General features: G+C 43.1%; 1 protein-coding gene across 5 annotated transcripts in view; it reads left to right on the top strand.

Moving 5' to 3' along the window:
* Positions 1 to 27,614, top strand: part of LOC125645228 (sodium channel protein type 1 subunit alpha-like) — a 189,263-nt gene that overhangs the window by 43,955 nt on the left and 117,694 nt on the right. For 3 of the 5 annotated variants that reach the window (XM_048870502.2, XM_075117913.1, XM_075117918.1), the window contains exon 1: positions 20,524 to 20,818. In XM_048870502.2, coding sequence (XP_048726459.2) covers positions 20,526 to 20,818 — 293 coding nt within the window. In that variant the 5' untranslated portion in view covers positions 20,524 to 20,525. Of the gene's footprint in view, positions 1 to 20,502; positions 20,819 to 27,614 lie in introns of those variants that run through there. The other 2 variants (XM_048870506.2, XM_048870503.2) reach the window with 1 other exon arrangement.

Below are 27,614 nucleotides of genomic sequence, written 5' to 3'. Positions count from 1 at the left end.
CGCGATTAATTTTTTTAAGCGCATGATTAATTTGTTTAATCACTTGACAGCCCTATCATAATCTAATTTAGTGCTTCTAAGAATATTCCAGGAAGACCTTACAGGCTTTTCTTTTCCTTTTATACAATGAAAATTGTCAGTACAGGTTATTGTTAGATTATAAAATGGTTAGAAAAGCTAACGAGACTTTGGCTGGACCATGAAACAGTTGGACAGTTGCAGGATTTTGCCATTTGACACATTAGCACCTTCATTCAAGGTTATGTCTACACTTGGAGCTACAGGTGATTCCCTGCTTGAGTACTCATACTCTGACTGGCTATTGTTGAGTGCTAAAAATAGCAATGTAGCCACGGTAGCATGGGCTAGCTGCCCCAAGTACTCATGCGGTATGGGTGGGCTTGTACTTGGGCAGCCACTCACCACTGCCCATGCTACTCTACAACTCTTAGTGTATTAGCTTGATTAGAGCCAGTGCAACTATGTCTACATGGGCTGGGAATCATACCCCAGTGCTAAAAGTAGATGTAGCCTAGAATCTTAGTGCTTCACAAGCATCAATAAATTAATGTTCCCCTACCTCTTTTCTCTGACTGTCCCCCTATGAAGACTGCAGTTCCCTGTGGCAACAGACCAGGGAAAACATTGAGAATCCTTCCAGGCCCTACAGGGAGTGCAGCTCTACAACAGTCTCCTTGAGTTCAACAGCCTCTTTCCCGGTAGCTTGTGGTTACTGCTATCCTGTGCTCTGTTTCTGCAGCAAGGCTACCTGGGCAAGGAAGTGCCTTCTCCTCAAGGCCTCCAACAGCTTCTTTCAGGTACCGCCCCTGCAACTCCCATTGGCCACGGTTCTCGGAGTCAGCGCTCGGAGGGGGTGGGGGGGAGGCAGCATGCAGAGATTCCCTGGCTGTTGCTGTGCGTAGGAGACAGACGGTCGTTTCCAGGAGCCACGCGGAGCCTGGGAGTCTGTCTTAGCCCCGTTGCGCCGCCCATCAGACTTTTAGCAGCCTATTAAAATCTCCTGGATGGCTTTTAATAGCCGCTGGGAGATTGAGGCCGATTCCGGGAGATGCCTGGCCAATCCGGGAGGGTTGGCAACCTTAGTCCCAGGCTGTGTGTTGCGGCCCAACCTCTTACTCCCCCCCAGCACCAGCGGGGGTCCTGGGTCACGCACTGCGGCCCGTCCCCGTCCCTCCAGCACCAACGGGGGTTGTGAGCCATGGCCCTATCTGCCCCCAGCATCAGTGGGGGTCCCGGGCTACCCCCCATCCAGAGCCCTCAGCCCCCAAGCCCAAATTTTAGTTAGGGGTATGTAGTAAAAGTCATGGACAGGTCACGGGCCGTGAATTTTTGTTTACTGCCTGTAACCTGTCCATGACTTTTACTGAAAATACCCGTGACTAAAACGCATCCTTATTCATAATTAACTCTATGGAACTTATTGGCTACATCATCCTTCTGTATATCAACGTGCAGAACATAACAATATTTTCTGTATTTACAATTCTGTATTTTAATATAAATCTGAATATATTACTGGTTTTTACAATGACATGACTCTCTAACATTGGGTGGGTGGAGAAAGAAATCTGCTAACAAATGTATGTTCCCAGTCCCACTCACTTTAAAGTTTTTGCAGACATGCACATCAATAATGACTAGTGTATGCATTGCCTTCTTATTCCTGTTACTGTTTTGGTTTCTGCTCCCTGAACTTGGTGATCCTGTTCTTGTTTCTTTGCTGGGGGAAAAGGCTATGTGTGTGTGCATAGCATGGGGTGTGTGCAGTTATTTGGGGCCTGCTGCTACACGTCTGCTGTTCAGACTTATTATGTTTTATTGAGATTGTTCCTGAACTAAGTGGTTTATTGTAATTATATGTTTTGATTGGTCACCTACCTGCATGTGTTGCTTTTTTTTGTGTGTGTTGTGGGATTAGCGTTCTGGGGTATAGCGTGACATTATGGCAATGAGTGCTTCTAGTCTACAACCCATGCTGCCTACACTTGCTTCGTCTGTTGACTAGCAATACTTTATTCAGAATTTTCACAACTATGTGCAAATCTCTAATGCTGCGAGGTTACCCTTGCTGCAGAACTGCTTAGGCCATGATGGCATTGATATTTATGATGGATTCCTGGAGCTCAAGTCCTTCTTTGATTCAGCTGTGGAGAGCCTCAACTAGTATTCTGGCACTGAAGATTCTGTTCTGTTAAAGAGGAAAACCTAGTTTGAAGCTCACCAGCAGCCCAACGAAACTGTATGTGAGTTTGCATTTCATTTGTGGCGGGTGGTCCAGGACTGTGAATTTGGGAATATTATGATGATCATGCTCAGGGATATTTTTGTGATTGGTGTACTGTAGCCAGTGACCAGCTGGGCAAATGATACTAGCTGAAGATGCTAGATTGCTAACTTTTGATGCTGTGGTTGCTAAGAGCGAGGGGGTTGAAAGGGCTGCTATGTCTCAGGCTGCCGCTACCTTTGCATCTGCACTTAAACTGTCATCTGCTCCTCATACTTTTGACTCCTGGAGTCATATAATGCTGCCTACTCCCATTCCACAGCCTCAGCAACAAAAGTTACTCTTTTCTCACTGTTTCCACTGTGGCAGTATGGGTCACTTGGCCAGTTTCCCTGCCTGCCTGGCTAGAACTGCTATGTCCTGGGCTCGTGGGAAGGATGGACACACTTGACATTAGTGTGCTACGGTACACCTTGTTCAGAATGATGGGAGGCCTGAAGTGCATACTGTGAATGTAGAGCCACATGAGAGCACCTTTACCTGATGTTTCCTTTAGTACAGTCTTCTCACGGAGCAAAGCACTGGAGCTTGTATCCTGTATCATGGAAATTAATGCTACACCACTGAAGTGCATGATGGATATGGGTGTTGAAGTTAGCATTCTTCCCCCAGGGTTAGTTCACAATCTTTATCTGACTACACCGGTTATTTTTTTTAAAAAAAAAAAAGCTTGGAATTTTTAGGCCTGGCAGACAGTGGGTGAAGCTGTATGCTCTGTGCTCTACAAAGGCGCTGCGTTGGCTGCAAAGTTTGCATTGTTAAAGGTGCAGCTGTGAATGCTGTTCCACTGTTGTCCTCTGATCTATGCTTGCAGATTGGTATTACACATGAACTGGCACAGGACACCTGAGGTGTGATTATGTTGGCTAGAATAGAAGGGGATACCCAAAGTATTGTTCAGAGATGCCATGATTTATTTAATAGTGATGATGTTCTAATCACAGGATATGAATATTCTGCAGTTGACTTCAAACGTGAAGCCTTTTGCACCCCCTACATGTCATGTACCGTCTGCACTTGTGGACAAGATCCAAGCAGAATTTGAATGTGGCCAAGGGCAGTTTTACAAAAGATCCTGTAGAGTTTCTAAGGCACTATCTGTTGGCCACTGGTGTGAAACCAATGCCTGAACAGCTACAAGCTGCTGCTTCACTACCATTACCCGCTGATCATAACAGTTTATGTTAATTCATTGTCCTAGCTTGACCCCACTCTTAGGGATGTTAAACTGTGCAAGTCGATATGTGCTGTACAAGTGGGTTGGATAGGCCCAGTTCTTAGAATTTATAGACTATAGACGAAGTTTTATTATTTGAGTGAAGATATGTTGCTACTTGACATGTCTGACATGTAGAGGAGTCCAGGTGATCATCCCAACAGTGTTGTGATAAGCAGTCCTCGATGTGGCTTATGAAGGATGTTTGGGAGTTACAAAGATGAGGGGCTGCATTCAGACATTGAGCATCATGTGAAGGCATGCTGAGCCTGCACAATGCATAGAACTACTGCTCTTCTGGCTACTTGGAAACCAGTAGTCATAGACAGACCATGGCAGAGAAATGCAGTGCATATTACTGGCCCCTTGATTTCACTGCATGGCTCCACCCTGTTGACTGTTCTAGACTACTCACTTTACCTCTCTGCATTCATAATTTCACAAGGACCTTATTTCTTGCATAAACACTTCACTTCATTCACTAAGTTGGACTACTAGAGAGCCTGTTTCAGATAATGGGACAACTTTTGTAATAAGAGAGTTTGAGGGTTTACAGACAAGTATTGGTATCGTATGTTATAAATCTGCTGCATACCATACCCAAGTGTGTAACTCATATATAGGAGGAAGGTCAAGATACACCCTTCCCTCCTGCACTAAGTCATGCTTTATATGATATTTAGAGTACATCTCATAGAAGTACTGGAGAAACCCCATTCTATCAGCTCTTCAGCCGACCTATGAGGACCAAATAGGCTATGCTGATGGAAAAGGTTCATCCCCTTCGCTGTCCTCGAGGCTGACTGATGTAACTAGGAAATATGCACGTTTCAACAAGTGTATCCATGCAAGGCTCCATGAGTTCGACCCTGGACCAGCAGTGTATGTTAGATGAGCATCTGGAAGCATTTTTGATACTCATGGCATGATCTAGAGTGTGGCAACTTCATGTACCACGGGGAGAACATGTTGTTTACCAGTGAGATATACTGCCTACTGAAAGGGGAACAGATAGGGAAGAGAACACTCTTTCTGCATATAATGATGTCATGTGGCCAACTGGGGAAGGTGTGCCAAAGCAACAGCATCTACCCCTTGAGCTGTATCAGGTATAAGTATAACATATAGCCCCAGGATCACCTGGTGCCTCCAGCCAGGTACTGCTGAACTTTTCGGGAGAAGAGAAGGAACTTGTGATGGCTAGTGTGTATGACCCCTCCATGATCCCTGTTACTGTTTTGTTTCCTGGTTCTGCTCCCTGAACTCAGTGTTCCTGTTTCTTTGCAGGAGAGGAAAAAGGCTGTGTGTGTGCACAAACTCTGTGTGTGTGTGGGGGGGGGGGTGCAGCTACCCAGGGATTGCTTCTACATACCTCCTATTCACACTATTACGTTTTGTTCAGACTTTTGCTGACCTAACCAGTTCATGGTTGTTACATGTTTTGACTGACAATCTACCTGCATGTCTTGCTTCTTTGTGTGTGTGTGTGTGTGTGTGTGTGTGTGTGTGTTTGTTTTGAATTTGATATTCTGGGGTGCATCAGAGTATGATGACATCCAAGGGGAGAATTCAACCCATGGTGAAGTTAGCTCATGTAAGGTACTAAAGCTTACTTAAATACCTCTAAAACTTCTATTTGGGAATACATAAACTATCAAGTATACTTTTATACAATTGCACTAAGGACATAGATTCCTACTGAAGTCACATTTATGCTTTTCATGTGAACTGGTCTCCCGTTCTGGTAGCTAAGAACCATAGATGTATACTACATAATAGGATGCACGATTAAATTCATTGTGAGAAGTATAATGGTGGTTTAATGCCAGCAGTACATTCACCCAAGGCTGCAATGTGTATCTGGAAGAAAAGGTCAAAATGTTTTTAACAAAGTTAACAAAAAAAATGTTTTTGGCCTTTTTTCTAAATTGAAAATGCTAATGAAAATTTTCTTGTTTTTGAAGTTTGTAGCACTTATTTTTTTTAAAAAATTTCAGATATTGGAGTTTTTGGTTTTGTTTCCCCTTTCCTTTCCTTCTTTCCTTTTTCCCCTTTTTCATATTTCCCTTATTTTTTCCAGTCATTTTGAAAAATCAATATTGATTTTAAATTAATGAAAAAATAGAAAAGAGGAAGAAAAAGAAAGAAAAAATCCAGTAGAAAAAAATGATAAATGCTGGGGGAAAATCACAAATTCCCCAACATGTATTTGTTTTGAATGCTGCAAGACTAAAACATCTTCAAAATGTATCATGAAATTGTTTTTCCATTTTTTGAACCACTCTAGTATCTGGGCAGGGTTTTATGTAGCAGTGGTGTGACATTGGATGTCTACTGTTGGGGATTCTGAGGGGCAGATAAAGTATACCATACTCATTTTCTTTGAGATGATTTTAATGTTTCTACTCGAAAAACAGTGTAAATAGTTAAAACAATATATAGTGGAGCAGATGCAGTCTAATTATCAAACTAGAAAGAAATGTTTACTCTTCAAATTATTATAAACTATTTTCAATGTATTATCAATTATTTAGAAAAAAAACATACTCCGTATATTAAGAAATAAACAAAATACCATTACTAATAGAAAAAGGGTGGGACCAACCTTTTGGAGGACTTACACCTAAGTCTTTTGGCGTTCAGCACATACAGAACCTTAAGACATCAAGGAAGGGGGAAGAATACTTTGGGTGTGGAGTTTCCTGCACTGAGTAAGAGAGTAGGAAAGAGTGGGCCATTGAGAAGAATTAGGTAAGGGTTATCTGGAGCAAAACTGTGGTTACTGAAGGTAAGTAGTAAAGGAATGTTGTAAGTGGGGTAGACAGGATTGGGCTCAGAAGGGAAGTTTAGGACTTGTGTTGAGATAGTGGAACTGACATAGGGAGCAGGTAGGGGCTGCCCACATTCGGGAGGGACAATGGCCACCACCATATGACACCAGCTGTTTTAAATATCCAATATTCAGAACAGATTTCAACACAATTACGAATGTCTTGAAAAATACTTAATAAATGTGTGTGTGTACCCTGAATAGAATATTTGTCTAACCATTGATCCTGTTGGCCAAATGCTGATATCAGAGCACCCTCCATGTAACTGGACTGTGTACTGAGGATTTACACAAGAAGCCAGGGTGGATAAAGGTACTACACAGACTGTGGCTGCAGTATACCCCCTGTCAGAAGACTCTCTCTATTCTGAGATTTTCTGGTACATCTGTGTAGGCACTGACTCATTGCACCCCCTCCTACAATAGTCTGCATCTCACCCCAGTAAAACTCCACCATCACTGTAGGCTGGCACATTTCATTCTCTCAATACTGCCTCCTCTCCCCACCCATATAATTTACCCCAGTTCAGTATTTCATGATCTAACCTCTCTGCGCACAAAGAATTTAATTCTTCCCACTCTCCCACTCCCAATTAATTATCATGCTCTTCCTCAGCATTTAGTTCTGTATCATCCACACACCCATGTTATTTTATTCTCTTTAACCCTCTCGCCCTTGCTATGTGATTCTGTACCCCACACACTCACCGTTTTATTCTCTGTGAATCCCCGCCCCCGGCTCCTTAACCATTGCCCCCTTTACTTACACACACACACACACACTCTCTCACTCTCTCTCTCTCTGTCTCTCTCCACTAGCTTTTCATCCACTTACCTCCATGCCTTTAGAAGTTTCCCCCACCCTTTGTAGCCTGCAGAGCTGGAGATTCTTGGTGGCTTTCCCCTATTAGAGCAGAACCTGGCTCTTCAGGGCACCACTGGCAGCCTCTTCTCCTCTCCTCCTTCCCAGGCCAGGGGGGAGGGGCACTGCCATAAGAGTCATTTTGCCTCCTTCCCAGGCCGGGGAGGGGAGGCAGTGCTGGAGCCCAAGGAAGAGCTGCAAACAAGGCATTACTGAGGAACCATACTACCACTTGGCATGTTCAGCAGCTCTGATCACCTGCGCTTCCCCAAGAGGTGGGAGAATGGGGACACACAGATAGGAGAGTTAGCAAACAGCCTCCCCTGGGAAGCTGTTAAGAATTAGTTGGTCTGGAGATGGCAGCAACCTCAGTGCCCCAGGGAAGCAAATGGAGAGAAAAGAGGGACATATATGCCATATATAATATAGATAAAGGGGAGAAAGGGTTTGAAATTCTCTGATTGAGTTTGGGGAGTCTGAATAACGGGCAAAATTGAAAGTATCCCCCAACTCTTTCACCCTCTCCAACTTGCTGCAGGCTCCCCATCCAGCAGGAACAACAGCCGCAGGCTGCTCCAAGCTCTCCCACCCCCACCGGCCACTTCCCACCCCATTTCAATCTCCTAGGTTCCCTCCAGTAAATGCCCCCCTTCCAACCAATAACCCCCTTAATTCCCTTGGTTACTGCTGTTTTTTTCCAAGTGCCTCCTTCCTCTTCTGAAAGGTGTGGTTAATAAGCTCATGCTGTCCCCCCACCACGTGCACCCTCTACTAAGGTAAACCCTCTGAAGGAAATCAGTCACTTTTCACTGTTGAGAAACATAAGTCATGGAGCTGTACAAAACCTAGCAGCTTTGTCTGTTGGAAATTTTCATTTTTTAAAAAAGTAATGTTGGCTGTGTGCCTTTAAGGCTGCTGGCAATACACTTCTGATGCTGGATGCTAGCACTTCTCACTGACTAGCTGGATAGCAAGAGTTACTACAGCAGATTCTTTCCTAGGTGTCTGGCTGGTGGGTCTTGACCACATGCTCAGGGTCTATCTGATCACCATGTTCGGGCTCAGGAAGGAATTTTCCCCTGGGTTAGATATGCAAAGACCTGGGTAGGGTGGGGAGTGGCCTTCCTCTGCAGCATGGGACACGGGTCACTTGAAAGTTTAAATTAGTGTAAATGGTGGATTCTCTGTAACTTGAAGTCTTTTAATTATGATGTGATGACTTCAGTAACTCAGCCAGAGGTTAGGGGTCTATTATAGGAGTGGGTGGGTGAGGTTCAATGGCCTGCAATGTGCAGGAGGTCAGACTAGATGATCATGATGGTCTCTTCTGACCTTAATGTCTATGAGTCTAAGAGCTAGGTGAGTGGCTGTGGGGTTAACTGACCCAGTTAGGTCACTATTTAGCAATTTTCAGAAGCACAAAAGCTCCTCTGGATGTAATAGTCCTGTCATTTTTAATATTGTTCTGGAGTATGGCCACAGTAGTGATCTAACAAAGTAAGTTCTTGTCTTAAATTAAATTTACATTAAATTAGAAGGTATAATTGATTATTGAAAAACATGAGCATTATATAATTTATAATTTACTCTGAGTATTTTTCTTTCATTTTACTTGGTTTTAAGAAGATTGCTGTTAGGTTTGCCTGGGTAAATGGGGGGGAAACAGTTTACAGCCAGTAGTATAAATTCCCAATAGGAGGACATCCCTGCTTTTATAAAATGAAATAAAGCAGTACTTCTCTGAACAGCTCTCAAGCACAGCTTCTCTCCATTACTGTCACTTGCTGCAAAAGGAGTACTGCAGAAAAACTGCATTGTGGAACTCCTTCAGTCTAACAGCAGTCCAGCAATTCTGCCCCATTAAGTGTAATTGCTAGGGTGGAGCCATACTGCAAACACCTTGTGGTTTATCCCCCAATGTATTCTCTCTGCTTTCTATGGAACCTATTTGTTACTGTCACTTTAGGCCTGATTCTGCACTCACAGCTTGTAAATTAGGAATAACTCTGTTGCCATCAGTGGATTTAAACCAGTGTAATGGAAAGCAGAATTAGGTCATTTATTTTTAATCATAAGCAAAGCACATAATCTACGTTTTGGTGGAGATAATATATTTTATAGTAACTCATTTATTATAAAAATATGTTTCATGTATTCCTAAGAGCTATGAACAAAAAGCAGCATCCTGATTTTTGTTGTTGTCTGAACAAAGAGGCAGAGGACCTGGAGTCTAAGTTTTAGTATAAACACAGAAGTGACTTTGACAGTAATCCCTGACTTGGAATACCTCTGTAGCTTTATGGAGGCAATAAGAGAATCAACAGAAATTACTAGGAAAAAACTCCTGATATTGTACTGAGGGTGCATTACAGATGACCATGGTGAGATACGCATCCTCTGCTCAGAAGAGGCCCAGAACACGGTAGTATCTGCACAAAACATACTTTGTCCCCAGAGGGTTGTGATTCTTAGTAATGATTGATTACAGGTTGGTTTCTCATTCTCTCAAAATTCGTTTGGTTTGCAAGGCTGATACATTTATATTTTCTTCCTGAATGGGGGAGGATAATGGAGACCAAGGGCAGACTGTAGAAGGCTCCCCCACTGCCAGGGGTTCCTATTCTTTTTTTCCTACTGTCACTCCACATTCAGCCATTTGTAACTGGCTCTCCTCAGGTGCACATTGGATCCTTTGTATTGGTTTCCACGGTATTTAAGAAGATTCACTCCGGAAATTAGCACTGTGGTTTATAGGATGGAATGGTATCCAAGGATGACTGATTGCAAATGACTGAACAAATTTAATTCAGTAGAAGAGCACAGATTCGCCTCACCCCCACCCCCTGATCTGTCTCCCATGAGGACTGGACCTCACAAACTGGAAACTTTGATCTTCCCTGCAGAATATTTTTAATTTGATCATTTTTTTTCTAATGGATGCTATGAGTTCCTCTCCCCTCTTCAACAGAGCAGAAAAACCCTGTTAGTGTCCTTCCTGGAATTTAACTTTATTGCTAATTCAAAAGCAATACCCTGTGTGAATGTCAGATTGTGCTTCTTTTTGAGCTTGGCTATTCCTAGTGTTTCTCTCGAGAACCTCCTCTGTCCTCAGCAATAAATACCCAGTAGAGAGTCGTTGGCCCGTAGAGGCTTGTACTACAACATCTCTGAAAACTTTTGCAGGTAAAGCAAACTGATTCATGTATTTTGTGGAATCATAGCTCGGAGTTAGGAGACTTAGGCCTGGTCTACACTGGCGGGGATCGATCTAAGTTACGCAGCTTCAGCTATGTGAATAATGTAGCTGAAGTTGACGTACTTAGATCTACTTACCGCGATACCGACTTACTTAGATCTACTTCACTGCGGTAGGTCGACTGCTGACATAAGAACATAAGAATGGCCATACTGGGTTGGACAAAGGTCCATCCAGCCCACTATCCTGTCTACCGACAGTGGCCAATGCCAGGTGCCCCAGAGGGAGTGAACCTAACAGGTAATGATCTAGTGATCTCTCTCCTGCCATCCATCTCCACCCTCTGACAAACAGAGGCTAGGGACACAGTTCCTTACCCATCCTGGCTAATAGCCATTAATGGACTTAACCTCCATGAATGTATCCAGTTCTCTCTTAAACCCTGTTATAGTCCTAGCCTTCACAACCTCCTCAGGCAAGGAGTTCCACAGGTTGACTGTGCACTGAGTGAAGAACTTCCTTTTATTTGTTTTAAACCTGCTACCTATTAATTTCATTTGGTGACCAATAGTTCTTATATTATGGGAACAAGTAAATAACTTTTTGTTATTCACTTTCTCCACACCACTCATGATCTTATATACCTCTATCATATCCCCCCTTAGTCTCCTCTTGTGGGGGACGCTCCCCCCTTGACTCTGCCTATGCTTCTTGCACTGGTGAAGTACCGGAGTCGACGGGAGAGTGCTCAGCAGATGATTTATCGCGTCTTCACTAGACGCGATAAATCGACCCCCGCTGGATCGATCACTCCGGAGGTAAGGGTAGACATGCCTTTAGGTGCTATTTCCTGTTATGTCACTTAATTGATCATGAATGTCACCAAATCACCTCTCTGTCCCTCAGTTTACTGATTTGTAAAAATGGACATGATAGTGCTTATAGGGCAGTGGTTCTCAAACTTTTGTATTGGTGACCCCTTTCACACACTAAGCCTCTGAGTGTGATCCCCCTTATACATTAAAAACACTTTTTAAATATTTGACACTATTATAAATGATGGAGGTGAAGCAGGGTTTGGGGGTGGAGGCTGACATAACTCCCCACATAATAACCTCACAACATCCTGGGGGGTCAGGATACCCAGTTTGAGAATCCCTGTTATAGGGTGACCAGATGTCCCAATTTTATAGGGACTGTCCCAATATTTGGGGCTTTGTCTTATACAGGTGCCTGTTACCCTCAGCCCCCGTCCCAATTTTTCACATTTACTATCTGGTCATCCTAAGTGCTAACCTACTTTTGTGTGAAGCCTTGTAAATTCTACTGATGAAAAGATCTTTAAAAATTCAAAATAGTAATACTGCTGTGCATTTACTGGGATGGCTTTCCAACATACAAGGATATATGAATTTTAACAGATCTGATTTGTTTGTTTTTGCCAAGAGCAAAAAAATAATGTGTGTCACAGGGCAAGGGCGAAGTGAAGGGCAAAGTTTGAATTCTGCTTACTGCAACAGATTTCTGTTGCCTGAATCTCCCCCTAGTGATCAGCTTCAGACTGTTGGAGAGGACAAGGGCAGGGGAGGGACTGTGTGCAGGCATTTAGGAAAAGCTTTTTGAAATTCAAAGAGAAGATTCACCATGCAGTGGAAGTAATGCAGTTTCATTTTGTGTTCTCTTGTTTAACTTCAGTGTTGATTTTTTAAAAATATTTTATATTTCCTTTGATTCAGTATCGTTTTTTGTTCTTTATCTTTGGGGATAGAGAATTCATTTCTGACCTCCCAAAACATGGCAAATTGCTAGGCTATATAACATAAAGAAGAGTTCAGCAAGTATTAAATTTGCCAGGATCAGTGCAAGGGAAGAAATGTATTGAAGTATTCATGTAAAATTCCTACAGCACTCCTCTTTTCAGTTTCTCTTAAAGAGAGATGCATATACAGGGAACCACAGATGCACCACATAACACAGAGCGCTAGTAGCAAAGTCTAGGTCTGGTCCCTGGGTCCCTGAGCCTCAAACCCAGATACTGTGGTTATACCATAGAAGTATAAAAAGAGACGGCAGCAGGATTTAAGTATTAAGCCACCATCACTTCCAATATCTAAACATGGTTGGCAACCAAAATAAGCAGCGTCATTTCCTCTCTCTTCTCGCCCCCTCTCCCCCAAGCTGTGCCTGATATGCCTGTGCCAATAGAAGAGTAACATCCACAAGAATACCCTTAGGGGGTCATCCCCAGATCCAGTGCTGGGATTTGAGATGGAGTCATGAGAAAAACAGATTGTTTAAAATACACTGTACCACTACAGCTCAGGCATTAGAAGTGCAGTGTGAGACCAGAGAGAAACGGAGCAAGTAATTGCACAATTTTTGTTGCTGCACCTAGTGACTAATTCTGACAGTCTCTGTCAGATCACTTGCATCTTGTATCTCAAGTATTTTTATTCCTATCTTCCGGCAGTTATACTAATTTAGATGGAATATACGGGCCAAAGGTGTTAACGTAACCCAGTCACTGTTCAGCATTAAGCAGTGGCAAAAAAGATTTGGGGTTTGGTATACAGAGACCTCAGTCCGGTGAGTACCATGGAGTTACATGTAATTAAACATCTTTTTGACCTTTTGTTAAAGATATAGAAAAGAAGGAAAAACAATTGAAGGATTTGAAATATAAAATATGGTAGCAACATTCTTTGTTTCTTTTTCCACTAGCTAGAAATTGCTTTTAGAAGAAAAACCCCTTGTTTGATAGCTGCTTAGATGGTATCAAAGATGGTAATAACTGCCCTTTTGGGGGAAAAGAGAAGAAGTTACTTGGCATTAGCTGGAGCTGTTGTTGTTGTTAAAGTCTGATCTCATTTCCTAGAAGAAAAAAGAAGACACACGCAAAATTGGAGAAAGAATAGCAAAGAGAAAATGCAGCTTCTGTCTCTGGTGTTGACTCTTGCTTGAAACCTTTCTGATGGAGAAACACAGACATAATGCACGGTCTTAGCCACTCCAGGACCTGGAGTACCAGCATTGGGGTGTTTAGGGCACTGCTTTTTGTTGCCTCTGCCTGGTCACAGATTTACAGCGGTGGTGCAAAATTTACAGTCTTGGCCAGCTAAGCCAGATTCTTATTAGACAGAAGGAAAAAGGAGAAGGATAGGAAAGAGACATACGGGGTAATGAGACCATTCAGGTTCACCTAGGATTAGTTAGCTCATTGAGTTCCTGGGAGGCAGGAAGAGGAACAGTTCCCAGAATATAGAAAGAGAAAACTCCTATAGACAAAGCTTCCAGGAATCTGCTGAGGGGGCTAGGGTTGCCAGGCCTCCGGTTTTCGACCGGAACCGTCCGGTCGAAATGGGACCTTGGTGGCTCTGGTCAGTACCGCTGACTGGGCCGTTAAAAGTCCGGTTGGCGGTGCATTGGGGCTAAGATAGGCTCCCTGCCTGCCCTGGCTCTGCGTGGCTCCCAGAAGCAATTGGCATGTCCCTATGGCCCCTAGGCGCAGAGCCGATCAGGGAAGTTCCACGCACTGCCCCCACCCCAAGTGCCAGCTCTGCAATTCCCATTGGTGGGGAATCACGGCCAGTAAGAGCTGTGGGGGTGGTGCTTGCAGGGCCGGGCAGCGCACACTGCACAGAGCCATCTGGCCGCCCCTGCGGCTAGGAGCCAGATATGCCGGCTGCTTTCAGGAGCCACAGGTAGCCAGGGCAGGCAGGGAGCCTGCCTTAGCCCTGTTGCACCATGGACCGGAAGCCACCTGAGGTAAGCACCGCCTGGCTGGAGCCCACACCCACTCCTGCACCTCAACCACCTGTCCCAGCTTGGAGCCACTTCCTGCACCCCAAACCCCTCATTCTCTGCCCCACCCTGGAGCCCGCACCCCCTCCAGCACCCGCACTCCAAACCCCTTGGCTCCAGCCCAGAGCCCCCTCCTACACTCCAATCCACTCATCCCCGGCCCCATCCCAGAGCCCACACCCCCAGCCAGAGTCCTCATCCCCTCCCACACCCCAACCTCCTGCCCCAGCCTACTGAAAGTGAGTGAGGGTGGGGGAGAATGAGGGAGAGAGGGAGGGGAAATGGAGTGAGAAGGGGCAGGGCAGGGGCTGGGTCTGGGGCAAGGGTGTTTGACTTCGTGCAATTAGAAAGTTGGCAATCCTAGAGGGGGCTCACTAGCAAAGGAACCCAAGGAAGAATGTTCCTGGGTGGAAGAGTTTTAGAAAGGAAGAGACCAGGAATGTAAGTCTCAGGGAAACCTGACTCCTATGAAAGACTTCATCAGGCAACTGCAGAAGCTCTGGAAAAAGAGAGAAATTGTGTGCTGTCCTGAGAAAGGGTCATTGTGGTTTGGCATCCATAGGGACCTTGACCCAAGAGGCATGATCCTCCCCCAGCTAGTGACAAGAGGTCCCTGACTCAAGGGGAGGGTTCTGGGTCACGAAGGCCTCACCATTAAGCAATCTTGGACATAACGGGGGTTTGACAGACTCAGGTTGACTCAGCCTCTGTCCAGTCCTGCTAGAAATGCTGAGGGGAAGGCCTATTCATATGATGTTCTGCCTTTGGGGTTGAAAAATTAGACCCCTGAAGGGGCTCTGATCAATATTCAAGCCTCATTGGACTTATTAAATGTCTGGGAAACTGAAGCAGGGATCCAATGGTAGTGCTGACCAGGCTGCCAGGGGTGCTCTAGGGTTGAGAGCCCCCATTATTACACAGCCACTCCTTTATCTTGCCTGGGATTGATGTCAGGCTTACAGGCCTATAATTACCTGGGTCATACTATTTACCTTTTTTATAAGCTTGCACAAATGGTAATATTCCTTTAAACAGTCTGTGATCACTGTATCGGTGCACACTGTTCAGAGTAGCAGCCGCGTTAGTCTGTATTCGCAAAAAGAAAAGGAGTACTTGTGGCACCTCGGAGACTAACCAATTTATTTGAGCATGAGCTTTCGTGAGCTACAGCTCACTTCATCGGATGCATACCGTGGAAACTGCAGCAGACTTTATATACACATTATATACACATTATATACAATATTGTTTCATATTCTCTGTGTGTATATAAAGTCTGCTGCAGTTTCCACGGTATGCATCCGATGAAGTGAGCTGTAGCTCACGAAAGCTCATGCTCAGATAAATTGGTTAGTCTCTAAGGTGCCACAAGTCCTCCTTTTCTTAGTGCACACTGTGTTCTCTGTTCCAAAAGCCAGCCAGAGACAAGAATATATTATATACCTATATATTATATAGGCTTTTCTTGTTATCTATGTTTAAGTGTAATGTGCTCCCTTCATGGTAGTCCTGCAGTGGGTGGGTTTCATTTCTGAGAGGGAGAAGAGAACCCCCTGGGAAGCAGAGAGCTTTAGGAGCACTTCTGTTACATCTCTTTCTTGATGGTAAGCACTACTGGTAATGTTAGTGGAGGTCTCTTCCGTTGATAGAATACTGGCTGCTAAATGATGGCTTTCACTCTGCCTGAATGTTTGATTGTACTTGTTTTCACAGGGCTGAACTAGTCACAAACTTTGAGATCTAAAAGATATATTGGTAGGGACCTTGGGGATAGTTTATCTTCTTTTGGACCACTAAGCTGGGATCGGGGTTGGCAGTAACATTCAGGTATAATAGGTGGTCACTTAAAGCAGCAAAACACTAAATAGGTGTTTGCATGGGTGAGTGGGAGATAATGTAATAGTTGGGCATTTACTCATTGCCCTTCAGTAATCAAACTCCATAGGGTTGTCTTTGTTTGCAATAGTCTGTTAGGATAAGGTTGATCCTACAAAGACAATTTCCTGCATTTGTGGGGCATATGTATTGGTGCATCTTAGACCTTTTCATCTTCATCTGTTTGTGCATCACTCCTCTTTTCACCAGAGAGTATTATTTTCATTTTACTGGTACTTAAGAATAAATTCATGAACTACAATAAAGAAAATTAAAAAAAAACCTTTTCTCTTCCACACAGCTGACAAGATCTTCTCAAACTGATGTAAATGGAAAAGGTTTCTCTTGTCATTTCTGAAGAGAGAAGTGTTATATTGTGTTAGTGTTTTGAGGCCAGGGCTTTACACACTTGAGTAATCCATCTTTCGTTCATTTTTAAGTTTTAATGAAAACTGTACTTCCAGGAGCAGATGTAGCCTTCCAGTTCAATAGACGCACCATATTAAACTGCTGAGGGGGCAAGGACTAACAACAGTAGCACCCTCTGTCCCAGCACCACAACCCTAATCCCAGCCCAGTGTGGATGGGAGGGGAGGACAGGGCCCAGGAAGTGAGCCTGCCTTGAGAGTGAGCCTGCCCCATGCTCACTCCACAGCGGCAGCTGCTGCCCCACGGGGCTGGGCCTGGCTCCCTACTCCGAGAGTTGCAACTTGGCACATGGGATTGCAGAGCCACTCGGGTTTGTCCCAGCCATGACAGAGAAGCAGCTGGGCCTGCACCACATCTCAATGCCCAAAGCGTAAAGCCAGGACCAGTGCCTAGGACAGGATCCAACACTGCAGGATGAATGAGGGGCAAGCTTGCTTTCCAGATCCCATCTCCTCTCCCTTCTCCCCCTCATGTCAGGGCCTCCCTTCCTCTCCACAGTGGGCTGGGAGAAGTGCTTTGCACCCTTGGTTTCACAATTACTGTGGCAGAAACTGAACCCATGCCAAACCTGCCCCCATGCACCTCTAAATGATTAGAAACATGGAGCTGTGTAAGAAAAGGGACTGTATCCTATTTTTGTATAGAGATTATGAAAGTATTTAACTTTGATAGATTTTCCTGTGGAATCTTTTGTTTAGCACAATCCACTTATTTACATCTAGATAATAGCAGTGGTATAGTTGGTCATCTACATCTTAGCACAATGTTAAAATGTATTACTAAGAGTATAATGAATGTGAAGAATAATCTGGGATTAATTATAGAGAAATAATGAGACATAACTTTCTGAATGGAAAATTAAAGGGAAAAATGCAGATATGTTTTTGGAGATAACAGTATTGTTTTTCAACTGTTTGTAAACACAGTCGCTGAATAGGGTGGCTAAGCAACAGATTGAAAGTACCTAGATTTCATGCACCTACGTTTTCAAGTCCTGTAGGTTTGGTTCACCCTCTATCCTTCCGAAGGAATTTGACTTCCATCCAGTTCACTGAACAGAAAGGTGAAAGTGACAGAGGACACCTAATGAACTCTGCATGAACAGAGAGTATCCATTAACTCTTTTTATAGGATATGGGATTTTCCCACTGTTACTGGCCAAAGTCTTCCTCCTTCCTGTCTACAATTTGTGTGGCTTCCTGTGCACCAGCTGTCTGTATAGAAAGGACGTTTCAAAGGGGCTCCTCTGGGCGCTTTGCGGGAGCTTGAACACCAGTTTGCGGCTGTTGGAAAACACCGGAAATTTTCTAAACACAGTGTGGGGAGTGCTTTGAAAATGTGCTCTTTTATATATAAAAAAGTGTAGCTTATTGTAAATATATAGAGCACATTTTAACCCTTTAAGGCCTTCTCCCCCATCTCAGTGGGTGTATGTATGAATGATTAGACCGGCAGGTGAAAAACAACCCCTGAGGTCCTGAGAGGAAGGGAAAAGGAATGGCAGGTTCAGCAGCTAGAGAGCCTTCTCCCCATCACCCCTCAGGAGATTATCCCTGGCTGAGTGGGGGCAGGGAAGAAGGAGAGATTTCTCCACCTTCCTCTGCTACCCATTGGCTATGGGGAGAAGGGAGAGTTTGATTCTCATGCATCCCCACCCAATACCTACCCAGCTGTATGGGAAGCCCTTAGACTACCTAGCAGCCATTGTACTGCCCCATCCTCTCTACCTTGTAACGGAGGTATAATTTGAATTAGTTTCTAAGATTCTGTGGGTCTGATTGATTGCTAGTTTTGGGGGAAGAAGGAGTTTCTTCCTCAGAAAAGGATTGACGAGGTGTTTGGTGGGATTTTCTGCCTCTCATACAAAATCCTGGAGGCCCAGTTTAAGGTTAATGAGTAAGAATAGTGTTTAAAAGTTGTGATTTTCTAATTTCATTGCAGTTTTTGGGTGAGAGACTCAAAGGGACCATTTTCCAGAGGTAAACGTGACTGAGAGATCCAAAAAGTGTCAGGCATGGACCCTCTTAGCCTTGCGGAAAAAGGGAAGGCCTTAAGTCTTTACAGACTAAGGTACCCTTCATGTGTACCTTAGTCTGTGAGAAGGTGGGGTAAATCATTGGGGTTATGCTGAAGAGGCCACCCCTAAATATTGGCTATTTGGTATGAGATTATTTAACACATCCCTTGACTCAAATAAATATCTGGTATTTTGTGGGGGTTTTAGTTCCATCCATTAAAGTTCATAGTTAATAAAGTTTCAGCTTTCCACTTTGAAATCCATCCCTCTGTCTGTGTTTCATTCTCATGCATGTAGGGATCAAATATGTTTTAAAAAATTGTCTCAGAAATGAAGGAAAACAAATGCAAATTGTGCAGATATGGAATCTCCTGATCACTCTACTTCCCTTCTCCCACCTTCACCGCTGAACAGAAACACTACTGTACATACTAGTGTGTTTTAAAATGTTTGTACTTATACTGCCTTTAATTCTGTGGGCCATCTGCTTAAGATTACATGCATATATCTGTTACTGGTTTCCATTTCCACTATATGCTTTTCTTTCTTCCTCTATTCTCTCATCTCTTATTTCTCTTTCAATTTCTATTTCTTTTTATTCATTTTTTTCTTGATAGAGGTTTCCACTCCTTCTGTATTTCTCTACCCTTCCTGCTCCTCCGACCCCTGACTTCTATCCTCCACTTCTCCTGTCTGCTTTTCTTTTGGCATTTTTTCACTGCTTTTATCTCTATTCCTATTTTAGTACTACTTTCTTCCAGATGTGCAACTTTTTCATTTAATTTTCCCTCCTTCATTTTCTCTTCTAATTCATTAATTTTCCTCTCTCCTGTGCCCCCTAATTTCTTCCTGCCAATATTTCTTCCTCCCTTTCTGTTTTTCTGCTTCTTTCTGCAATTCATGCTTCTTTTTCAGTCTCCTTTCTCAGCTCTGCTGATCTCGCCCCTCCTATCATCTCTTGCTTTCTCACATCTCTGCCATTCCTCATCTCTTGCTTCTTTCAAAATGTATTAGATCTGGCACTGATCCTCCAACCTTCCTCAAAGCTGCCTCGTCATTTCACAGAGCCCTGCCAGCCAATGGGTGGAGACTGCAGACATCTCTTTACATTCTGATAGGACAGATGTGCTCTACTGCTTGCCCAAACACACATTTAAACAATGTACCTACTAAAATCAGAAAATTATTCAGCAGCATAAAATATGCAGGAGCTGCAGTTTTATTGTGCGCTCATTTTTTGTGCCCATGCTTATTTTTAAGCTGCATACTATGTTTGTTAAAAATACTTTAATTCTTCACTTGTAAACATCTTTACAGAAGAAAATGCTAGTATACAGAACAATTGTTTAAATGAAAGAGAAATATGTTTTTGTTAACTGTAAAGAGAGTAAGTGCTGTATAAGTAATCTTAGGAACCATATATTTTGGTAATGCAGAGCTCTTATCTGCAATACATGGAGCCAATTTTTATTCGTTTAGGTCCTGATTCTGCATCTCTTTCTTCCATTGACTTCAATAAGTCTGCTTGTGAATATGCAAGTGAGTAATTACTTCTCAGTATGAGTAAGAGTTGCTGAATTGGGCCTTCTATAATTAACAATATGTTCCCTGAAGATTCTGCAGTGGGACCACTTTCTTTTTCATAATTAATAAAATATCAGTTGCAATAAAAGACTGTATCGGCAAGCCCTCCGATAAAATACTCTGGGTAAAAATTGATTAAACAGCTTCTAGAACTGAGAAATGATTTCATCTTATATATAGTTGGTTTATCAAGAACCAAATAGGTGCCTTTGAAAATGATCAAATTTCTATTTTAAATGCTGAATTGAGTTTCATTTAAATTGTTTTTAGTATTTTATATTTGCATGTACTGATGCTGTCATAAGCAAACTAAATATTACTAAATAAATAATATTTTCCCTTGATTGTTCTAACACATTCATCTTTTCTTTTTCTGTTTTCTTTTAGCACTTTCTTATGCAAGAGAATAAATGGTAATTAAAATGAGCAGGATGAAAAGATGGAGCAGTCAGTGCTTGTACCACCAGGACCTGACAGCTTCCACTACTTCACTAGAGAGTCTCTTGCAGCTATTGAACAACGCATTGCTGCAGAAAAGGCTAAGTGTTCCAAACAAGACCGTAAAGATGATGATGAAAATGGCCCAAAACCTAATAGTGACTTGGAGGCAGGAAAGTCACTTCCATTTATTTATGGTGACATACCTCCAGGAATGGTGTCCGAGCCCTTGGAGGATCTGGACCCATATTACATCAATAAAAAAGTAAGTATTTATTATCAAGCATGTTTCATTGTCACTTTCATAAGGTAATGCTTGGATTTTTTCATCATGTACATAATGTGTAATTTACATAAAATGTACAAGAGAGCTCTGTTATGTAACATACCGTATGTATGCAAATGGTATTCCACTGTTTAACAAAGGGTGTGGAGATAGTTTTAGCTGAGCATCGTAGAAAGGAACAGGATATGTAACAAGTGGAGGAAGTATTCATAGTCAACAACTTACATGTATTTCCGTCTTCCAAAAAATTAGTAAATAGAAAAACACTTAACAACTGAATGCTAAAAAACTGTCTCTATCTAACCCATGTATTTTGACCATGCTCATCACCATGGGCTCATGGTACTGTGAGCATCTTAATTTGCATGATGAGCTTGGAACTACATATATATATATATACAATTCTATGATTTTGCGGAGCTTAATGTTGCTTTTACTATTAAATCAGTTATTTTTGCTTTAAATGAATATAATATCTGAATATATTGTTTACATCCAGGTACCACATTACATGGCCTAAAATAAATAAAATGAAAATCTAGGCTTGCATTGAAAATAACTTGCTGCCATTGAAATCCATGGCAAAATACTGTTGGGTTCTCTGATGCAGTATTGAGCCCCTAATAATGTGTATTATTCTGTTATCCCTTTTCTTTGTAAATGGAGGAGCATTTATACTGAACCTGAAGAATAACTGACACCAAGCTATTGTGAGGCTGCTGTGCATAATACAATAAATATAAATATTTCCTATTAATATTTTAATAGGGCTGTCAAGCAATTAAAAAAATTAATTGTGATTAGTCGCACTGTTAATAATAGAATACCATTTATTTAAATATTTTTGGGTGTTTTCTACATTTTCAAATATACTAATTTCAATTATAACACAGAATACAAAGTGTACAGTGCTCACTTTATATTTTTTTTATTACAAGTATTTGCACTGTAAAAAACAAAAGAAATAGTATTTTTCAGTTCATCTAATACAAGTACTGTAGTGCAATCTCTTTATCATGAAAGTTGAACTTACAATTGTAGAATTATGTACAAAAAACCCTGCATTCAAAAATAAAACAACGTAAAATTTTAGCGCCTACAAGTCCACTCAGTCCTACTTCTTGTTCAGCCAATTGCTCAGACAAACAAGTTTGTTTACATTTGCTTACATTTGCAGGCGATGATGCTGCCCGCGTCGGAGTGTTGCTCTTTTAAGACTTCTGAAAGCATGCTCCACAGCTCATCCCTTTCAGATTTTGGAAGGCACTTCAGATTCTTTAACCTTGGGTCGAGTGCTGTAGCTATCTTTAGAAATCTCATGTTGGTACCTTCTTTGCGTTTTGTGAAATCTGCAATGAAAGTGTTCTTAAAATGAATAACATCTGCTAGGTCATCATCCGAGACTGCTATAATATGAAATATATGGCACAATGCACATAAAACAGAGCAGGGGACATACAATTCTCCCCCAAGGAGTTCAGTCACAAATTTAATTAACGCGTTTTTTTAAAGAGCGTCATCAGCATGGAAGCATGTCCTCTGGAATGGTGGCTGAAGCATGAAGGGGCATACAGATGTTTAGCATATCTGGCATGTAAATGCCATCTCCAAAAGTGCCATGCAAATGCCTGTTCTCACTTTCTGGTGACACTGTAAATAAGAAGAGGGCAGCATTATCTCCTGTAAATGTAAACAAACTAGTTTGTCTTAGCGATTGTCTGAACAAGAAAAACATCCAAAATATTTAATAAATTTCAATTGGTATTCTGTTGTTTAACAGCGCAATTAAAACTGCAATTAATCGTGACTAATTTTTTTAGTTAACCGTGTGAGTTAACTGTGATTAATCGACAGCCCTAATATTTAACATTTAGACAAACATATCTGCTATATGCTTAAAAGGAGCAGATTAAATTCGGCGCTTGTATGAGCAGGTGTTTCTCCAGGTTATTGCAGATTTGGAACTGGCAGTTACATAAAATCCTTACCTTATTTGGTATTATGCACCTGCCTTGATAGAAAAGACCTAGCAGTATATTTGCTTTTTGAACTATTTAGGAGATGTATGGTATAGATCAAGAAACACACAAGTAAGCAAAAGATACCAGAATGAGACCGAAAGACCAAAAGCAATTAGGACATTTCTGTTGGAGTTTGCACATACGGCTAGCCTTAAAATATTCTAGAGTCCTTGCAGGATTTCTCTGTTACACTGCCTCAGCGTTCAATATAGAGGCAGCAGAAAGCAGCTGCAGCATTATCCCCAGCAATGTGAAGCTTTCTAAAAGACGTTAGCTACAGTATCAATTGATGATTTGTGATGGTTTCAATTTATCACTGTAAATATTAGACACTGTGGTGATGGGGAGCATATAAATACTAAGATATATAATTTTAAAGAGTGATTTTTGACTTTTCACAAAGTGCAGTATTTTAAGTGTGACTTAGCTTGCTAAATTTTATATTACAATTCTATTTTGACTAGATAAAAAGAAAGTGGAAGTATGGTGTCAGAACAATACTTTTACTTCAGGCCAATCTTTGGTGCCACTGAAAGAGCCATTCTGTGCCATTCACGCTGTATGAGATTGAGAGAAATTTTCTTTAAATTGCTGGCCTCCTTTTACAGAAATCACATATTTTACCTTTTTAAAAGTCCAGTTCTTTATTCATTTTGTCTCACTGATTTCCATGTAAAATCTGCAAGTAAAGTGATATACCTGACTGCCCCACAATTCATCGCAGGCTCTGGCAGTCGAGCAGGTTCCCGGCCAATGGGAGCTGTGGAGCTGGCGCTCAGGGCGGGGACAGTGCGGGGAGCCTCCCTGGCCTCCCCTGCACCTAAGGGCCGCAGGGACATGCCAGCCACTTCAGGAGCCGTGCAGAGCCAGGGCAGGCAGGTACCTACTGCGCCGCTGACTGGACTTTTAACAGCCCAGTCAGCAACTGGAGCCCCCAGGGTCCCGTTTCGACTGGGTGTTCCGGTCAAAAACTGGACTCCTGGCAACGCTACCTCAGGGCCAGCAGCCCCTGTTTCCCCATCTCCATAAGGGAAGTGATGCTAGAAGGGCAGCACACCAGATGGATGACCATGGCTGAATACGCATAGCCCACACCAGCAGCCATACCTCTGACTGTGGGGGAGGACACGAAGACACAGCATTGACACAGCCAATAGCAGAGTGCACAGTAAGGAGCCTTCAGGCCTAGCTTCCTGCCCCAATGTCACCTTTATAAAAGCCTGTGGTCCTCCTGAAATTCCAACTTATATACCACGCTGAGACCTCCCAGAAAAACACAGACCTCTCTGGCCCATGTAAATGCCATGCAATAGAGATGGGTGGAACATCTGGAGAGCCCATCTTTGAGAGTCCCAGAAGAGGCTTATACGGGAGAGGGAGACAAATAAGACCAGCATCTTTAAGGACAGGGCAATTGGTAGCTACCAGAAATACCTTTTGGAACAGTCTCTGAGCCCAGTTTTGTTCCCTGTCTGAAGCAGTATTATGGGGACAAACTCCCAAAGGGGAAATAAAAGAATAATATCATCCCTTCTCCTCTTCACAGAGTGCAGGAGGGCAGATAATCCTCAGTACCTGGCTCCCCCTCACAGAGTGCAGCATGGCAAATCCATGCAGAAAACTCCAGGCCATAGACATGCACTGATTCCTACATACCCAGATCTCCACAAAGGGAATACTTTCTCTTTCAGGAAGGAAGTCCAGCCATCCTAATTAAAATTAGAGAATCAAATAGTGAAATAGATTTTTAAAAAACAAACAGACAAACATAAACACCCCAACATTCAGGCCAGAATGTGCTGAGTATTGTGAAACAAGGTAAAAGAGGTCTGCAGCTACTGTAGCCAAATTATAGCTAGATATCCGTCCTTGTGCACCTTGGGGAAGTGTAATAGAGGATAAATTTCCTGCAACACCTAAAAGATTGGGAAAATATTGGTCTACCATCCCCCAGCTGCTGTTGCAGTCACCATTCCCTAGCTACTGGGCTGTTATTTCCAGCTGCCACTGTGGGTTCCCATGCCCTAATGTTCAGGCAGTAAGTAGCCTCTTGGCCCACCATTTATTTGTTTCTATACTAGCCTCCTACCCCAGCATCCATTTTATAAGCCCAGAAAATTCCTGAGTGTGCATCAGTTAACCTGGTATCACTACTGGAGACAAACATGGCTATTTTCTCTGGTGGTCAGGGGTTTGGTGTTTCTAACGGGGGGAATATTTTTACCTAAAAGAGTATCCTCCTCACTATACAGGCCCTTCACAGGCAGCCAAGTCTAGGCAGGCATTGTCTTAGCCCTGTCCTTTGGGCATGAAAGCCTCAGGCTGAAAAAACCAAACCATCCAACCAATATGAATAGTTGTCTGACACCCTAAGTGCCCTGGGATGCTTTCAGAAGCAACGCTAACATGAGTGGGAGATTGCAAGTGTGGACACTCTGAACTGAAAAATCACATGGTCTAAAGGCTTCTCCCTGGAAAGAAGAGTGGGTGGGGGGGGAAAGTGGTCAAATCTGTTTCTTGCAGGTGTATGGGTCTGTGATTCTTGGGATAAGGTGCTTAGACAAATCAGTCCCTAGCTATTTTAGTGATACAATGGGAAACTTTATGGAAAGCTGAGGCTATTCAGAGTCAGACAGCTGCAGCGGCACAGGAGCCAGCAAACAGAGCTGTAAACAGGGGAGTTTGAGTGGGAGTTCCGTTGGAGGAGAAGAGGCTGGTATGGGCAGTGTGCTGGGAGAGAAGCAGAGCCCTGATTAGGGGTCCTATAATGGTAGCCAGCCAGTCAGGCAGCGGCACAGACAGCTGCAGCGGCACAGGAGCCAGCAAACAGAGCTGTAAATAGGGGAGTTTGAGTGGGAGTTCTGTTGAAGGAGAAGGTATTTGACTTAGGTGAGATGGCTATGACAGATACAGAGGCAGCAGCAGTAGTGACCCAAGCATTGGAAGACACAATGAAGATGACTGGATGTGGAAGCTGCGGCATGTACATGATCCTGGAGGGGATACCTGGAAAGAGTTTTTGTCTGCATGAAGTGCCGCCTGACAGAGCTGATGGAAGAAAATATCCAAGGATTGGAGATGCAGGTGAAAACTCTGGCTGAGTTTAGAAGGGGGTTTGAGTGGATGATGGAGCAAAGACATGAGGAGGCTGAAGGGAAAAGCTCAGACTTGCAGATGGAAGCAGGACCAAAGAACTCTGAGGGGAGACTGCTGGGTGGACAGTGGAAGCATGTGACTAAGAGAACAGGCAGAGGAACAGATGGGCTAGTGAAGGAGAAATAGAGCTCAGGAACAGGTTTGTTGGAGTTGGAAAATGAAGAAGGGGCACAGCAGGTGGTCACTGAAGATGAGAAGGCAAGGAAGAAGAGAAGAGCAGCTAATCCTGTGGGAAGAGTGGAAGAGTCAGTGGAGATAACAACACCAAATATGATCCCCAGGAGGATACAGGATGGGTTGCAGAGGATTGCAAGGGACAATAGGAATCGAGAGGACTTGCAGCCAGAGGGCACAGGGGATAGACCGGAGAATTGCACCATCACCAGGAAAAGGCAGGTCTACATGACTGGGGACTCCTTACTGAGAAGAATAGACAGGCCTGTAACCAGAGCTGATCCAGAGAACAGAAGGGTGTGCTGTCTGCCGGGTGCTAAGACACGAGATGTGGACCTGAGGCTGAAGAGGATCCTAACGGGAGCAGGAAAGAATTCACTGATTGTCCTTCATGTGGGAACAAATGATACGGCTAGATTCTTGCTGGAACGTATCAAGGGAGACTATGCCAGGATGGGGAAGACGCTTAAGGAAATCGAGGCTCAGATGATCTTCAGTGGGATTCTGCCTGTTCCTAGAGAAGGGCAACAAAGGTGTGACAAGATTATGATGATCAACAGGTGGCTCAGGCAGTGGTGCTTTAAGGAGGGCTTTGGGATGTATGGCCACTGGGAAGCATTCATGGGACAGAGGACTGTTCTCTCAGGATGGACTTCACCTGAGTAGGGAGGGAAATAGACTTCTAGGATGGAGGCTGGCACAACTGATTAAGAGAGCTTAAACTAAGAATTTGGGGGAGATGGTTGGGAGATCTCCAGGTAATGTCCACACCAGATTTTAGCATTGAGAGGGAAGAAGACAACGTAAGAAAGGATACAGCCATGGGTAGGAGAATGGACATAAGGAGGAAGTAGTGTAGATACTAGTCTAATAGGTGATACTGGTGGTAGAATGTCTGTGCCCAATAGGGTAAAGAATGTGAGCGAAGCCAAACAGCAAAAATTAAGATGTTTGTACACTAATGCGAGGAGCTAGGTAACAAAATGAAGGAACTAGAGCTACTGGTGCAGGAAGTGAAACCAGTTATTATAGGGATAACAGAAACATGATGGAATAGTAGTCATGACTGGAGTACGGGTATTGAAGGGTATGTGCTGCTTAGGAAAGACAGAAATAAAGGCAAAGGTGGTGGAGTAGCACTGTATATCAATGATGAGGTAGATTGTAAAGAAATAAGAAGTGATGGAAAGGATAAGACAGAGTCTGTCTGGGCAAAAATCACATTGGGGAAGAAAGCTACTAGAGCCTCCCGTGGGATAGTGCTTGGAGTGTGCTATAGACCACCGGGATCCAATTTGGATATGGATAGAGACCTCTTTAATGTTTTTAATTAAGTAAATACTAATGGGAATTGTGTGATCATGGGAGACTTTAACTTTCCAGATATAGACTGGAGGACAAGTGCTAGTAATAATAATAGGGCT

This window comes from Caretta caretta, chromosome 11 (assembly GCF_965140235.1).
Source record: "Caretta caretta isolate rCarCar2 chromosome 11, rCarCar1.hap1, whole genome shotgun sequence".
Taxonomy (NCBI): domain Eukaryota; kingdom Metazoa; phylum Chordata; order Testudines; family Cheloniidae; genus Caretta; species Caretta caretta.
This window is presented reverse-complemented; position numbering and strand designations above follow the sequence as displayed.